The following is a 16,570-nucleotide window of genomic DNA, read 5'->3' as shown; positions in this document are numbered from 1 at the left end:
TATATATATATATATATATATATTCTTGGAATACCATCTTGTTTAGTCCCACCAATTAAATTTAATTTTGATTTCCATCATTTTGCTTGTAGAACAATATTGATCTCTCTCATTGATGATTACAATAAAGAGATGTTTCATTTAAGAGAAGAAACATGACATTTATATGATTACATCAAGCTAAAATAGAAAAGAGAGTAATGATGGCAACAATTGCTTATTGGGAGAAGATTGGAAGGAGTCTTAGGCTTAATGGAGAACCTTTTTAATGAAACCACCAAACTTGGCGGTCTAATTGAATGGTGATGTTAAAAGATGTTGGAAAATATTCGAATGGCAGCTGGAAGAGTCCGCTGCTTGACAAATGTATGAGAGTTTATGGGCGAGTAGGTATATTTCTCAAAACATTTATATCTTCAATGATCAACGATCCGTTGATGACACATTTATAGTTGAACATGATGTTTTTGTTTCATAATTGAACATAGACTTTTATAGCATCCATAATTAGTGGGAAACTCCAGTTCAATTACATTGGAAATGTAACAATTAATTTAAAATAGTAGTAAAAAAATTTCTAGTTCAAAAATTTTTTTACTAAAAAATTGCTTTAAAAAGCATTAAGAAAGCTGTCCCAAACGAAACTTATTTAACTGGTGGAAACTAAATTATCGTGCTTAGACCTTTGGAAGTTTGGACTAAAGACCGAGAGAGATATAAGGTATAAGATTTGAAGAATCGTGGAGCTCCACCTCGACACAACCGTTGAAGAACCCAGTTGCCCGACCACCGCTGCTAAACCTCCGCCCATTCATCGCCATCAGATCTCCATCCGGCCACCACCGCTGAGTCTACCTTTAACTGTCATCACCCGTTGACTACAATCCTTCCAACCATCGTAGCCTGCCGACTATGGTCCCCCCAACCACCCTCGTCCACCGATTATGATTCCTTCGACCACCGTGCATGGCCTACCAACAACGGTTCCTCTAACTACCATCACCCGCCAAATATGTCTCCTCAATCACCGTCGCCTACTGACCATGGTCCCTCCGACCTCCATAACTCGCCGACTACAGTTCTTCAGACCTCCGTTGCCTGCCTACTACGATCACTCCAAAAAGCATCGCCCGCCAACTACAACTACGGTCCCTTCGGCCACCGTTGCCGGACTAGGGACCATCCGACCTCCATTGCTCATCGAATATGGTCCCTCCGACCATCATCACTCGACTATGGTTCTTCTGACCTCCATCTCCTACCGACTACGATCCCTCTGGTCACTGTCGCCTGACTACGGTACTTCCAACCTCTGTCGCACGCCGACTACGATCCCTCCGGCCACCTTCCCCGACTATGGTTCTTCCAACCTCTGTCTCCTACCGACTACGGTCCCTCTAACCACCATCGTCCAACTACGATCCTTCCGACCTCCGTTGCTAACTGACTATATATGGTCCCTTCGACCACAGTCACTCTGTTATGGCCCTTCCGACCTCCACCGTCTGCCATCTATGAACTTTCTGACCTCTATTGCCTGTCGACTACGAACTTTCCAATCTCTGTCGCATACCGACTACGGTCCCTCCGGCCACGCGTCTCCCGACTACGGTCCTCCTGAATTCCTTCCCCGACATACTACAGGCCCTCCTACCTCAGTTGTCGGTAGACTACGGTCCTTCTGACCTCCATTGTTCGCCGATTAAAGTCCCTCTGACCGTCATTGCTCACCGATTACGATCCCTTTGATTGTTCTTGCCCTCCGACTATGATCACTCCAACTAACATCGTTTGTCGACTACGGTCCCTCCAACCATCGTCGCCCATCTATGGCCCATCCGACCTCAATCACTTGACTATGATCCCTCCTACCTCCATCGCTTGGCTACGGTTACGAACATACCAACATTCTCTTGAGCATAGCTCTTATATCATTGGATTCTTCCAACCCCAATTATATAATGTGTTTTATATTTTCTACACTGAGCCAACGTCTTCCCTCGAGAAAGAACATCATTTGTAATCAATAACAAACATTAGTTGATTCTTTCCAATAGGGCAAGATTCCATAGTTTTTCTCCCGTTTGAGGATTTTCCTCTTAAAATTATATTATTTTTTAGGACTCTTGCACCCTCTCTTTCATATGTCTGTGTGCTTAATTTTCGTACAAAACTAATACGCTAAACTCTATATCTCTTTACCGCCATGAATGTCCCAGGACGCAACATTTCTATATAAATTATATGATGATTAAATAAAAAGTTGAGAGAGAAGTTTTCTTGCGCCACAACATAACACATTTTTTATGTCAAAGCTGCCCTTTTGTTATTTATATATAGTATTTTATCATTTATCAATATTTATTTTGCAATCTTTTTTTTTTTTTCAGGGCTTGAGTGGAGCATCCGACACGTATTATTTATGTTTCTGGAAGATTCCAGTGCACAAGTGTGGCCGGCGATCAGCTTGCTGTGCGAGAAGCGTGAATGGCACAAATGGAGTATGTTTTGTTTTGGTTTTTTAAAGACAAACAGTTTTTTCATGCAAGAAAAAAAAAATGTGATAGGCAAATAATGCTCAAAGTGCTTTCTAGCTTTTTTGTTACACCCATATTCTTAGATAAAATATTTTCTTCACTTTCTAATATTCTGAATGATGAATCATTTTTGTGTTTTCCTTGGGATGAATCTTCCTATTATTGGATTGAAGAGAAAAATTTATGGCTCACCAGCTTGCTAGTGGCTTGGTTTGGGAGGGCGACGCACACTAACGAGACGAGTTTGCCATATTTGAGTAATCCTATGTGAATTCCTAAAATTCCCGTTCAAGATGATCCTCTTGTGTTGTTTTGTCGAATTAGGTCGAATCGAATACTTTAGCTATCTTGATTAAGAGCGACTATTATGATTATACGTAGCTTTGACTAAGAGCGACTATGACTATTCTTGGGCAAGAATTCACCGTTAGGGTCTATCATCAGGTCTAAGTTCTTCAATTAGAACTACTAAATACCTATGCAACATCTAAGAAGGCATATACGAGCATGCAAAAATGATTCGTATAATCATAAACTGATGATCCTCTCAAAAAGAAGTATATATGTAACATATGTGATGTATTTAATTGATCAATGCAAAAGGTTTAAAAGTAGGGGTGTCAATTCGGGTCAGCGGGTCTGGTTCGGGTCGAATCCGGAACTGACCTGGCACTGTTCGGGTTAACCCAAACCCGACCCGTTTTTAAAAACGGGTCAGGTTTCCAGACCCGAACCCGACCCGATTCATGTCGTGGTCAACAGGATCTGACACGAATGACCTGAAGTTGACCTAAAATTGATAATTTTCGGGTAAAAAATCGGGTCAATATTCAATTTTCGGGTTAAAAACGGGTCAATCTCGGGTTTAGGGTCAAATATGATCTTTCGGGTTGTTGGGTCAACCCGAACCCAACCCGATTTTTAAAACAGGTTGATTTGTTCAACCCGAACCCGACCCGTTTCAAGTTCGCGTTGACCCTGAACCCAGATTTTTTCGGGTCAGGTTCGGGTCATGTTTCAGGTCGTGTCAAAAATTTACACCCCTATTTAAAAGGCAAATTTTTTATTATTATTATTTATATGATATGAAAATAGAGTACTGAACGTACTAAAATTGGATTTTTGAATGAAACAAATTGCATTTTTGTTTTGTTAGGACTAAAAACTTACTAACCAATGAGTTAAATTTTGATACAATAAAAAGGTTTATTCTATTTTTATAGCAAACCTACACAATAAGAGTTCTTTTATTCATATTGCTTTCTTATTATCTAAATCATTAATAAGGATTTATAATTATAAATCTCAGTATCAATAAAAATATTACCTATAAAAATTTTTTCTCTCTTCGCCATAAATAAAGAGTTAGTTGGGTATCCAGTGAACCACAGCCTTCACACGCGCACAGCTTCGCCACCATTTATTAAAATTTAATGAAGCTCCTACGATCTTTCATTCAGTCCAAGAATCCAACCTACCCAACAGCAAAGCCAACTCTATAAATAATATAAAATCCTTCTCGTCTTCATCCTCCTCCTCTTTCCATACGAAGCCGATCGACATGGAGGTGGAAGTACAGAGAGTTCAATCCATCGCGTCTCTCGGCCTCGACATGATCCCGCCGGAATTCATCCGGTCGGAGGAGGAGCAGCCGGGTCTCACGACTTTCCAAGGCCCGGTGCCGGAGATTCCGGTGGTGGATATCGGCCATGGCGATGAGGAGAAGACGGTGGAGGACGTGGTGGAGGCGGCGAAGGAGTGGGGGATTTTTCAGGTAGTGAATCATGGGATTCCGGCGGAGGCGGTGGCGCAGTTGCAGAGAGCGGGCAGAGAGTTTTTTGGGTTGTCGCAGGAGGAGAAGGATAAGTATGCGATGAAGGAAGGGAAGTTTGAGGGATATGGGACGAAGCTTCAGAAGGAGGTGGCGGGGAAGAAGGCCTGGGTTGATTTCTTGTTTCATAACGTCTGGCCGCCGGCGAGCATTAATTATGGGGCCTGGCCCGACAACCCGCCCGATTACAGGTTGTTTGTTTCAGCCTTTCAGGATCCGCTCTTCCTCAAATTTTTTTTTTTTAGAAATTATCAATTGCAGTTTTCAGTTTGTGAGATTTACATGCAATGACTAAATTTTTATATTAATTTATATAATATTCAATAATTTAAATAAGAGATATCACTAATCTTTTCATGTGTATCATGCTTCTGGACTGGGGCTTTTTTTTCTCTTTAATTAATAATAATATATTGAAAATTATTATTTTATTGTACAACTAAAATGAATATAATTATTTGATACTTTCACGCATGCGACATGACCATCTTATATTATTAAATACAAATAAATTTTTATAAATAAAATTATTATTTTTAGATAAATGTATAAATTATTTAAAATTGGCTTTTTAATAATTTTTATAAGTTTTAACGGGAATAGATTACTTGGAGCCTTGATTAAGCCGCGCCATTGGATTCTAAATTTCTAAATGAGAGTGCACTTCTACCGATAGACAAGAACATTATAGCGATTTTATAGGTATTTCATGTGGGACATTGTTATATTATAACTATTTTTATAATACATTTTTACTAAAAAATGTATGAAGATTATCTTTTAAAACTAAAAAATATGCTGACTTCAGACAGAAACCTATTAAGAATGAGTAACTAAATTGTATTGCTATAAATCAATAAACTTAAAAGAAGAGTAGCAGCTCTATGTTTTTTTTAGTTTGTACATGCGATCCCTTAAATCAAATTTTTATGTTGGCTTCTTTGACCAATATTTCATTTTCGATCTGTTTTGGTTTAATCAGAATTTTAATCATAATTTTTATTTGATTATTATTTCCTTTATTTTATTGAATTTTTATAAGAAATACTATTTCATAATAATATATTACTGATTTTATAATAGTATATCACACACAATCATAGACAGAAAGTTGATGCAGCAGAGAGCAACTTATCGCAGCTAATTCTACCTTCTGATATATGGTGGGATGGAAAGAATTTGTATTCGAAGTGGCTTCTTCAAAGAGGGATATAGGGCTTGGAGAGGAAAGGCTGAAGGTGTGCTTTGGGTGGAGAGGAGATGGAATATTTGCTCAAAATAAATTATTTACCCTCCATTTGCCCTCGACCAGATCTGGCATTAGGGTTGGTGGCCCCACACTGATTTGTTCTGCAATTACCATTTTTGGTGCCCAATGAGGTGCCCGGATTGCAAGTATTTCAAAGATTGACCATTGGTTTGCATGCCAAATATATCCCTTAATGCTCTTATTATTCACATTGGAGATCAAATTGAGGTATGTTATACAATCCCCCTCTTCTTTAATTATTTATTTTATTGTAACAAACTTCAAATTTATTAATTTTATTTTAATATTATTATAATTTTTTATAAAATTCTTACAATCTATCCCAAATATTCTCCCACCATACATAATAATATTCTCGTATGGATTGATTGTCTTAAAATGCAATATAGCTAACAAAATAATATTTATAAATAAATCTTTCTCAATTATAGGAATTATTCTGGGTGGAAGTCTGGACGGGAAGAAACCATCTGGATTGCTGCGTATTTACTAAGTATTTACTTAATGCGTATTGTTAAATTGCCCATAAAATTATTTAACAAATACACAATAAATAAGTTAAAATACTCACAAAAATACTCAACAAATTTGCTCACAAAATACTCAAACAACATTCACATTTTGAAGCTATTCACAGAGTATTTATTGAGTATTTGTGAGTATTTTGCAAATGTGCCAACAAAACTTAAATAAATACGCAACAATCCGGGATGGTTTTCTCTTCCGAACTACGCACGTTAAAATTTCACGTCCAATTCCACCACATTTATATTATTAAAAATTTTGCCTAAAGACTATATATATCTTTTTGTTATCCTTGATGGTATTCTTAGACTTTGGAATGTCTCTAAGCAATATTAAAGGTTTGTTGATTGTGAAGTTATTGTCGGAAAAATAAATTTTGTTAAAATCTTTGATTTCAAATAGCATATTTTACTTTAGGAGATTATTAGAAACAACAGGAATAAAAATAAAGTAAAATTGTAGGTTCAATACGGAAGTTATAAAATCTAGGAAAATTATTCCAAATAAGCTCTTAATATTAGTGTAAAGAAAAATACTTTCTCATCAAATAAAACGTTCTAAAAAAAAAAATTATGACAATAATTTCATAAATTAATTATGTTAAAAAAAAAAACTCAAAAGTGCCCTAAATTATTCCGTGCATACATCGAACCATCCGGAGGTGAATTCAGAGCGCGCCACGGTCACCAGTTCACAGCAAAAGGATGACATTGGTGGTCTCTTATTCAACTTTGAGATAGCAGTCCGGTGTCCGCACAAAATATTTTTTCCTAAATATCTCTAGCTACAAGTCTTAATATATGCCAAAATGATTAACATTCCATATTTTCTTATTTTATTAATATTGAAAATTATTAAATTTATATTATTTATTGTCTTTGACCGATGTAGATCTTAAAGCAATGGGAAATACAAAAGTGTGTTTGCATAGAACAACGGTGAATAAGGAGAACGACAAGAATTGTCATGGCCGGTTTTTTGTATCGCTCCCCGCCGGAGAAAGAATCATTCGGGACCACTGCCGCCAGCTGCTCATGATTGAGAAATCCGACCCAAGTTTAAGTCCAAGAAAATTTAAGCGGGAATATCAGTATTGCAAAATCAACAAGCTGCCACATAATTATGAGAAGTATTCAGCCAAGAAATAATCAAATTTTAAAAAATTAAATTAATTTTGAGTTATTAAAAATGTCACTCCGATCAATGACGATGTTTTCTATAAATGCTAATGAGTTTGGTTGCAATGTTATCTTATCTAACATTTTATTGGATGTAGTTTTATTTATGAGTGTTGATGATTGTTGTATTTTTGCCGTTAATATTCAATATGATATTATTGCCAAAATTTTGTTGAAATTAAAGTAAAGTATTTAACAATTTATTTTTAGGATTTATGGTGTTACATGTTTGTTGAAGTTTTATTATTATTTAGTTAATACATATCAAATTTAATTAGATTATTATATAATAAATTAAGATAGGGGCTTAGTAAGAGAATTACCTAGAAGCTAATCAAATAGCAAATTCTATTTAGTCAATTTAAATTAAAAATAGTAATTTAATTTAGTTAGTATTTTTAATTTACTAATATTATCTTCTAAACAAATTTAATTTTTATCATTTCTAATTATAATTATTAAATTATGATTAGCATAATAATATTTTAAATAATGAAAAGATTTAAAATTATGATTAATATACTTAACTTAATATTTTTTATACATATTAGTATTAATTATTAAAATTAATTCAAAAATGAAAATTGAAAATTATAAATTTACCGCGACACTCCTACACGCCTATAAAAGAAACCCCCGTCTTTCCCCGCTTCCTCTCGTACCAAAGGCCGAAACCCTCGACGAAAAAAGAAGCCCAGAAGTCGCGTCGGGAGCTTGCAGGCGAAGCTAGCGACGGGCTCGCGGCGTTCTGTCCGAAACCCTCGGCTCCCTTCCCATTCGGCTCCTGCTCAAAGCCCTTGACGAAAAGAAGCGAGGAAATCGCAACGGGAGCTTGCAGGCGAAGGCACCGAACGGTATTATTTCTGTTTGTCTAATCCCCCCTGAAATCCACCGAACTACATGATTTAGTTATTCAGAAGGCCCTGAAATGTAAGGGCAAAGGAAACTTAGACTAAGGCAAGTGAAATTGATTCATTCCATATTACCAAACTTTACAGCCAGCAGGGTGCCTTAATATATAGAGCTTTAGAGGGAACTATAAGTTTTTTAAAAGTTAAGGTTGGTTATTCATAGATCTCTGTGATTGAAGTTTGTGATTTGTGAAGAACGGTGAGAGATCTTTGCAGAGAAGGTGGTGCTGCGCTTGAGAAGTGGAGGCAGAGGAGATTTGTGAGAGTGTGAAGCATGTGAGAGTTTATTTTTGCCCCTCAAGTTCATGATTCAATTATTGGATTGTCAATTTGTTGTGATGTTGCTGAAACCGAGAGGTGGATGTTTGCTGCTCTATCTTTGGCACTGATATGGTGGAGTGATATTTTTTCGGAAAGTACACTCCCATACAAAGTGGTAATCAATTTTGATGTGTTTGGTGCGGGCATAAAAGATTGGATTATTAGCTGGAGTCATGGTGGATTTTTTGCGCAATGACGGTTGGGGGGCATTGGAATGCAATATGAATCCCGTAGAATTCATGAAGTCATATGATGTCAGATGCTGCAATGGCAAGGGATCTATACATAGCTTCGATGGAGGATATTGTCATGGTTGGTTGTTTTATGACACTCCATGAAATGAGAATGGAACCAACGAAAATGTTGTTCATTTCGGATCAATGTGTTGCTTGCCCAATTTGAATCAGAATAGGAATGTAGAACAGGGTTATTCTTTTTTATTGGAAATAAGGCCGTCAAAGATTCAATTTTGAGCTGATTTGAGGTCGGCTCGATAGCTTGGAGCTTTGATTGAAATTAAATCATGACTTGATTGGTTGAATTTTTTATTTTGACATGAAATATAACATATTTGATGTCTTAAAAAGAAATATGTATATATATTTTTTATTTTTATTGAACGTTGAATAAGTTGATTTTTTTTCAGTGGCTACAACAACCTAGCAGTCAACAAGGTGATTATAGCGGCGGTGGTGGTATTGGGAGTTGGTTAAAAAGTGATACTTATTTTTAAAAATAGTTAATAGATTAAAGATTATTTTTAGTGTTCTTAAAAATGATTTCAACTTAAAAAAATAAATTAAAAATACACAAACAAATATATTTTTTTGAAACCAAAATAAAAAAATAGAAGCGATTCCAAATATGCCCAAAGTTTTCATTATATTTCTCCAATCTCTCATTTAGAGAGGTTTTATTTTCCTGATGTTCCTTTGTTAAATGATATGCATAATGAAAGGGTTTAGTTGAACAAACTAATTTGGTTGTATTTATAATTTTAATAAGCATAATTATAAAAAGACTGATGTTGATGCCAAATTAACAGTCATTTGTAAAACTCATTTTAAAATTATTTAAATGAATTCAATTTTGAATGTTGCTAGTTCTGGGGAATTCACTAAAATCGATGCACCATGATCTAACATGATTATATGGTAAACAAAAATTTGTCAGGGTGTCTCCCCATAAATTGATTGTGATGAAAAGTAAGCCAAGGTTGATTGTGTAAATTTAATATTAGACTTGTGTAAATCTAAGAATGAAAAGATAATAGAGTTGGCAGGCACAATGTTTATAAGAGGATTATATATTATTTGCCTACATGACGCTAAATAGAAATAAGAAAAATAAAGGCAATTTGGAAATGTTATAAGTTATTATATGTTGGAAATGTTAGCAATAGGAATGAGGTTGTGATAGTGGATAGGGATTAGAAAGGTAAAGTTGCTAAGGTGATTAAGGTTAGTGATAAAGTGGGTGGTTTCAAGATATAAATTATCATGGAGGACATAAAGAATGTGATAAGTACTTGATACTCTTCGAGTTGTATTATGAGATTGCTTTAAAAATTAAAACAAAGGATGAATTGCATAGAAAATAGATTTTGAGTATATGATATGCAATTTCAATGAATATGGTACTGACAATTATTATTCGTTATCATTAGAAGATAATATGACAAATAGGTGTTTCAGGTTTGGAGTTATATGTGAGGCTATAGTTTTCAGATTTAAGGCTTGATGGTTAAAATATAGAAGTTTCTAATAAGTTTTGTGTGATAAGAGAATGTCATGGTGGTTTAAAGGTAAATTTATAAAGCCTTAATTTGGTTGATCATACTATATGGATCTAAGTGTTAGGATACACAATTCATTAATATTTAAATTGAGTAAATTAAGGAGTGGTTATATTGACATATTTGAGATTGTTAAGATGAATGTGTGACAAAGCTAAGAAGGGTAAATTAAGGAGTGATTATATTGAAGAAAAGATTTGAGTTACATCTATTAAAAGATGAGATGACTGAAATAAAACCTAGTTGTCTGAGGATTAGAAAAGATTATTTTCAAAAGAAAACGGACAACAAAGAGTAGAAAATATGCTCATTAGACGAGTTGATAAAATTAGTGTCAAAGCTTTAGAAGAAAATGGATTGACCTAAGGTCATATGGATACAATTTGTTCAATCTGCATAGAAAATGGATTGACCTAAAGTTATAAGATGATTGAAAATAGACTTAGATGTCAGAGGAGTATGAAAAAAATGATTAAAACATTATAGTAAATGCGCTTGTTAGACAAGTCGATAAAATTATTCTCAGCTGATTAGGAAAGAAAATTGATAGAGTTAAGGTTACATAAGAATTTGCGAAGAATATGTTTAACAGCTCAAATAATAATTAACACGAATGAATAGAAAATGAAATCCAAAATGGCAATCCCAAATAATTGGATAATTATAATGATAATTAAGTACTGCACTGGATTAATTGCCAACACAAATATTTCTGAATTTTCCAAAGTAATGTTATCCTAAGATGTTATTGCAACTAAATCTAATTTTACCATTGGTAAACATAGTTATTTTTATTATTTAAAATATTGTTTATCATTGAGTTTGATAAAAATTTTGTCATAAAGCAATCTTTCTAATCAATTAATTTAAAGAGCTAAATAAAGCTTCTATTTATAATTTACAAATATACCTTCCATTATTCATGGAAATGGAAATCTTTTTTAGTTTAACATTAGAAGGTGTGATTTTAACCATAGCTTATTGATGTCAAGTATATAATTATTCAAAATATTATCATTGGTCTTATCCTTCGGAGTTGGTGAAATGTTCAATTTAATAAAACTATAATAGTGTAATTTTGGATTGCATAGCATTATCACTTCTGCTATTCTTGGTTGTTGACGTTGATATGTGCAAGGCACAACACCTGTTTAGAAATTTCCCCAGTGAAAGGCATGCACTAAATTTGCTAGGAGCATGACTCTTCTTCGGGCCGGCATGCTTCCGATGACCTCTAGCATCTTCCATGCACGTTATGACAATCCTCTACGTGGGGAGTGCCGTTTTCTCGCCATCCCAATGCCAACTCTTTGTAAGACTTTTTCCATACCTCACAAGTTTGCATTTTGATGAAGATGGTTATTACAAAATGACTGCTTGTACTGTACTCCGTCATTTTAGTGAATGATTGCGTGTCTCTAAGGGTTGAAGCAAGAGGCATTCCTCGAAAGGAGAGCCCTAAGATCAGGAATCGTAGAATGCGAAGAAAGGTATGAAGATTTCTTTTTTCTTGTTCCACCTCTTTTTGATGCCTTGGGATGGTGATACACTCTACTTGGAAGCTTCAACTTTTTTGTTTAGAAAACTGATTTTTATACAACTTGCATTGCACCACTACGATTGTATGCTTTCGCTAGGAAGTATGATAGTGATCAATAGAAACAAACTTATGCTTATAATGCACGGACATGTACACGACATGAACATGGTTTTTTTTGAAAATATAGGACACGTGTATGGCGCGAACACGACATTACTTTTTTTTAATATAGTGTATAGATATTAATGTAACATCATATTAGAAATGACAAATAATAAAAATAAATGACATAATAACTTGTCTAGTTTATGATATAAAATGTTTAGTACAAAATGTCTAATGCAATCACAAAAATATTAGCAAATAACCATTTACTACAACATCAAGCATTCAAGCTTCTACTAATAAGATTAGCTTCAGAGGTTTGATTTTGACCTTGAAGATCATCATCATTGAATATCATTGCTTCTAAATCTGATTCATCAAGAGAAAGATTTGCAATAGTTCATTGGATATCATTTAGTGAAAGTTGATTCTTCTTTGTATCGATTTACTTCTTTGGTTTTCTCTAGTTCTCTCCCATAATAATTCTTTAACCTCTAATCTAAATCACAAAGAATGTATCTATTTACTTCTCTACTTCTCTAGTTTTCCAGTTCTCTTCCATAATAGTTCATTGGATATCATATATTAATCTTTATTCTATTAATCTTAAATTTTTTATATTCTAAATATTTTTTTATATCATTCTAACATTTCACCTATTTCAATAAATCCCATCAACTAGAATTACAATAAGGCATGCACATCAAGTTCTTCTAGTTATAATCAAAATTCTTCTGATTCCTTGTCACTAAAAATTGCAAATATAGGTATGCATAAATGTTTTCAATAATCATTACTGCCTCTAAAAAAAAGATTCATTCTCTAATAATCATGCTTTTCAACAATCGTATGAATGCATATAAGAGTGAATGTGATGTTTTATTTGACATAGTAAATATAAAAATATTATAATTTTAAATAATTTTATTATAAAAAATTAGGATGCGCAGGTTCGACACACGTGTCCACTTAAATTTAAACATTATTTTTATTGGACACATCTGTCGTGTCCGACACGTGTCGCAGCAGTGTCGGGCACGTGTTCGTATCTGGCACGTGTCTGACACTGCATTCTCTCTTAAAGAGGTGTGTCGGTGCATGATAGCTTATGGCATATTTTTTGTCTTTGTTCCAATTCTTAGAATCCTAACTTTTTGTTAGCCTCACGTAAGAAGGAATATATTAGTTGATTTTGAAACAATGTACAATGTGGCTCGGAGAAAAATCTATCGCAACAAAGAAGAACACTTGTATGCATATAAGTTTATGTGGCTCGGTGCAATCCACTAACATCTACGTTGCACAAAGATCACATAATTCTACAAAAAATTTAAAAGAGGTATATCAAAGATATGCTTTCATACGAGATACATAGTAATGATTTGTGCACTTAACAAAGAGGGCAATATACACTATTGTAATTGATGATAGATAGTGAGGGAGTATAGCCTCCTATTGTAGGATATAAAGACTTGAGCTAGGAAGGAGGAAACCAATGAAGAGAGTTGTTGCAAACTTTTTCATCCCTTTAGATAAAACACATATCAGGAAGGAGGAAACCTGTGAAAATCGTTAATTTTTTTAAAGAATTTTTTTGATCTATCAGGAATATAATTCAAATCACAAATTGTTTTCGCCATAATATATATAATATTTTGTTTTAGTTTTACTAATTTTTTAAAAACTAGATCTTGGGATTTGTCTGTCACAGCTCAACACGGTAGGATCTATCTTTGTCAGGTTGAGTTGTGATAAAACCAATGAAGAGAATTGTTGCAAACTTATTCCTCCCTTCAGATAAAACACAAATGAAACTCCTGTGGCTATGTAGTTGAATGAAAGCCTCCTTAACTCTTGTTCACTCTTCTCTTGGTTGATAAAGAGAACTCAACCGTTGTTACTCTTCTTTGTTTTCTTGCTTATATGAGGCTCTATTTATAATGATAATATTACAGTCTAGAATTAATTACAAGTTCATCATATCCCACAAAAAAAGAATCATAAATCTTCCTAAGCAACAAAAACGATCAGTCAAATATTTGCATCAAATGAGGAATATTAATCAGATCTTATGAAAGGCTAGTGTGGATTGTGGAAGTTACAATTACGATCAATAGAAACAAACTTACTGTACTTTTTCTTTTTATCCAAACTTCTTAGAATCTTATCTGCATCCTTTTAACTGTTAGTCCTTTACCTTCTTTCTCTAAAATGCGAGATGCAATTGATATGGTTGCTTAGATGCAAAATAATGAGCTTCATATATTGTTTTCCATATTATATGCATCTTTTCCCTTTTAGCACCATAGCTGCAAAATCTGTGTTTCTGATATAGGTTTCGTTTGGGATGGCTTTCTTACTACTTCTTAAAGCAGCTTTATAGCACACAATTTTTAATTTTTGTACTAAAAAATTATTTTAAGAAAAAATAAAAAAACCATCCCAAACAAAACCATAATCTTTACAGTTGCAGCTAATCCTTTTCATTCCATTAATTCCGCTGCAATTTGTCTCAGTTCAATGGTTCTCCAACCAAACCAAGGCTCTCCGTTTTCTGCTCAACCAGACAACTATATGCCATGCTTGTTGACGATCGCAACAAGAAGACTCTATTTTATGCCAGCACTTTACAGAATTCTATGCGTGAGGATCCTCCTTGCAGCACCATAGTATGTTTCACTATTCATTTCACCATAGTATGCTATAACTTATGCTGTCTTATGTGATAATTTCTATCTAAGAATAGCATGTTATCAATTGAAATGAGCTCTGTATATTGGTTGCTTATGCTATCAAATATCAATTGAATAGCGCTAGTTATTTTGTAATTTTGGCCCGAATTTTCAAACAATTTGATTCACATGTAGATGTAGTCATCTTGCATGTTCGGTCTATACTTTTTGGTGCCTTTGAACCAAATTGATAGGTGTGTCAAAATTTAACACGACCCGAAACTTAACCTGGACCTGAATTGACATCCCTAATAATTTGGGTTCGACCCAAACCCGACTCGTTGACCCGAATTGACACCCCTGCAAATTGGTATCCGTCCAGCGCAGTTGAAGATTTTCCATCAGCCAACATTATATGCAAAACCTGCTTATATTTTTTTTATTTAAGATTAAGGTTTCATTTGAGATAGCTTTCTTATTACTTTATAAATAAGCTTTTTAGTACATTTTAAAAAAAAATTGTATTAAAAAACTACTTTAAAAAGCATTAAGAAAACTATCCCAAATGAAGCTTAGCTTCACTTTTATCCTTCTTATTGCTGAACTTTTGTTTGATTTTTATGGAGTAGCTCTTATTTCAACTTTAACATTACCTAATTTCTTTAAGATGAGCGAATATATCGATAATCAATCAATCTTTATGTAGCACTCATTTGAAGATGAAGGCCTCGTTTGTTTCTCCTTAAGTACGCCGTTTTCGGTTTAAATAAACAAATACCGTTACAGTGCGTTGTTTGTTAACACACATTTTGGATAATCTCTTTTACTATACCTCCGTAATACCGCCGATCTCAAAAGAAAAAAAAAATGTCGCTTATCCAAACTCTTCTTACTCCGTTTCTTTAAACTCAGCTTATGCAAAAGAAACGCCGCAACAAAACGAGCAGAAGATAAAAATTTAAAATTCATCTTGAATTAATTTAGTAGGATATCCTCAATTTTGTTTTTGACTCTTTGATTGTTTGGTGAATTACTTGTGTGAACTTATTTAATAATCCTAACTATTTGCGTGTATAATGTAAAAACCACAGGAAGCAGCCCAGAGAGTAGGGGAAGCACTCGTTCACGCGTGCACAGAGCTGCAAATTTCGGAGATATCCTCTTATGACCGCAATGGATTCGCTCGGGGAGAAAGGATGCAAGCTTTTGAGGTTCCAATTGCACAGTATGGGTTGCTCACCCGTTGATCAACGTATTCTTATTCCTAAAATTCAAAAAAGGAAAACAAGTGCGAGGTTATGTAAAGTATAACTTTAAATTATATTTTAATACTTTATGATTAATTATATGATGTAAAATTAAATTCAATATTTTCATATCTTTGTATTAAATTGCGAAATTTAATGTCCTTGTGGAAAAAATGCTTTGCAATTTTAATTGTTGGTATTTTAAAACGGGTGTTAAAAGAGATTTTGTTTTGTATCCTTTTATGTATTCTGGATTTATTTATGCTATAAAAGGTAGGGGGTGTTAATTTCTGGTCACGGGTTGGGTTCGGGTCAAATCTGGAATTGATTCGGCACTATTCAGGTCAATCCAAATTTGACCCGTTTTTGTAAACGGATCGATTTTTGGAACCCGAACTCAACCCGCTTCAGATTCGGGTCAAACCGACCCGACACGGACTTACGGGATTTGGTTGAAGAAGTGTGCGAAGATAGTGACCTCCCGTAGCTAGTCGCTACTTCCTATTGTTGATTATTTAAACTCTATTTTTAGCAAATGTATAAATAAGTTTTGGGATTATTTAAACTCTATTTTTAGCTACATGATAGGAAAAATAAATATATTAATGAGACAAACTCAATAATGCTAAGTTTTCCAA

General features: G+C 34.2%; 3 protein-coding genes across 5 annotated transcripts in view; all 3 read left to right on the top strand.

Annotated features, from left to right (window-relative positions):
- Positions 1-2,563, top strand: part of LOC110097027 (putative transglycosylase H16_A0665) — a 13,037-nt gene extending 10,474 nt beyond the window's left edge. The window contains exon 6 of the mRNA XM_020823232.2: positions 2,391-2,563. The gene's annotated coding sequence lies outside the window, so the exon portion shown is untranslated. The remainder of the gene's footprint in view (positions 1-2,390) is intronic.
- Positions 2,564-4,005: 1,442 nt separating this feature from the next.
- LOC110097028 (flavonol synthase/flavanone 3-hydroxylase-like) lies at positions 4,006-4,726 on the top strand. The gene has a single exon (XM_020823234.2). It carries the CDS (start codon positions 4,099-4,101, stop codon positions 4,657-4,659), a length of 561 nt encoding a protein of 186 aa, XP_020678893.1. The 5' UTR covers positions 4,006-4,098; the 3' UTR covers positions 4,660-4,726.
- A 3,256-nt stretch (positions 4,727-7,982) lies between these two features.
- LOC110097040 (50S ribosomal protein L18) lies at positions 7,983-16,153 on the top strand. 3 transcript variants are annotated; one of them, XM_020823253.2, is made up of 5 exons: positions 7,983-8,195; positions 11,524-11,680; positions 11,770-11,858; positions 14,530-14,682; positions 15,777-16,153. In XM_020823253.2, the coding sequence occupies exons 2-5, from the start codon at positions 11,566-11,568 to the stop codon at positions 15,930-15,932; spliced, it is 513 nt and encodes a 170-aa protein (XP_020678912.1). In that variant the 5' UTR covers positions 7,983-8,195; positions 11,524-11,565; the 3' UTR covers positions 15,933-16,153. The 3 variants fall into 3 exon arrangements, with proteins under 3 accessions (XP_020678912.1, XP_028552361.1, XP_028552362.1); XM_028696528.1 differs by having other exon boundaries at positions 11,507-11,680; XM_028696529.1 differs by having other exon boundaries at positions 11,460-11,680.
- The last annotated feature ends 417 nt before the right edge of the window (positions 16,154-16,570 follow it).

The sequence above is a fragment of the Dendrobium catenatum genome, unplaced genomic scaffold (genome assembly GCF_001605985.2).
Source record: "Dendrobium catenatum unplaced genomic scaffold, ASM160598v2 fragScaff_scaffold_760, whole genome shotgun sequence".
Lineage (NCBI taxonomy): Eukaryota > Viridiplantae > Streptophyta > Magnoliopsida > Asparagales > Orchidaceae > Dendrobium > Dendrobium catenatum.
The sequence above is the reverse complement of the archived record's forward strand: the minus strand, read 5'-3'. Positions and strand labels throughout refer to the sequence as shown.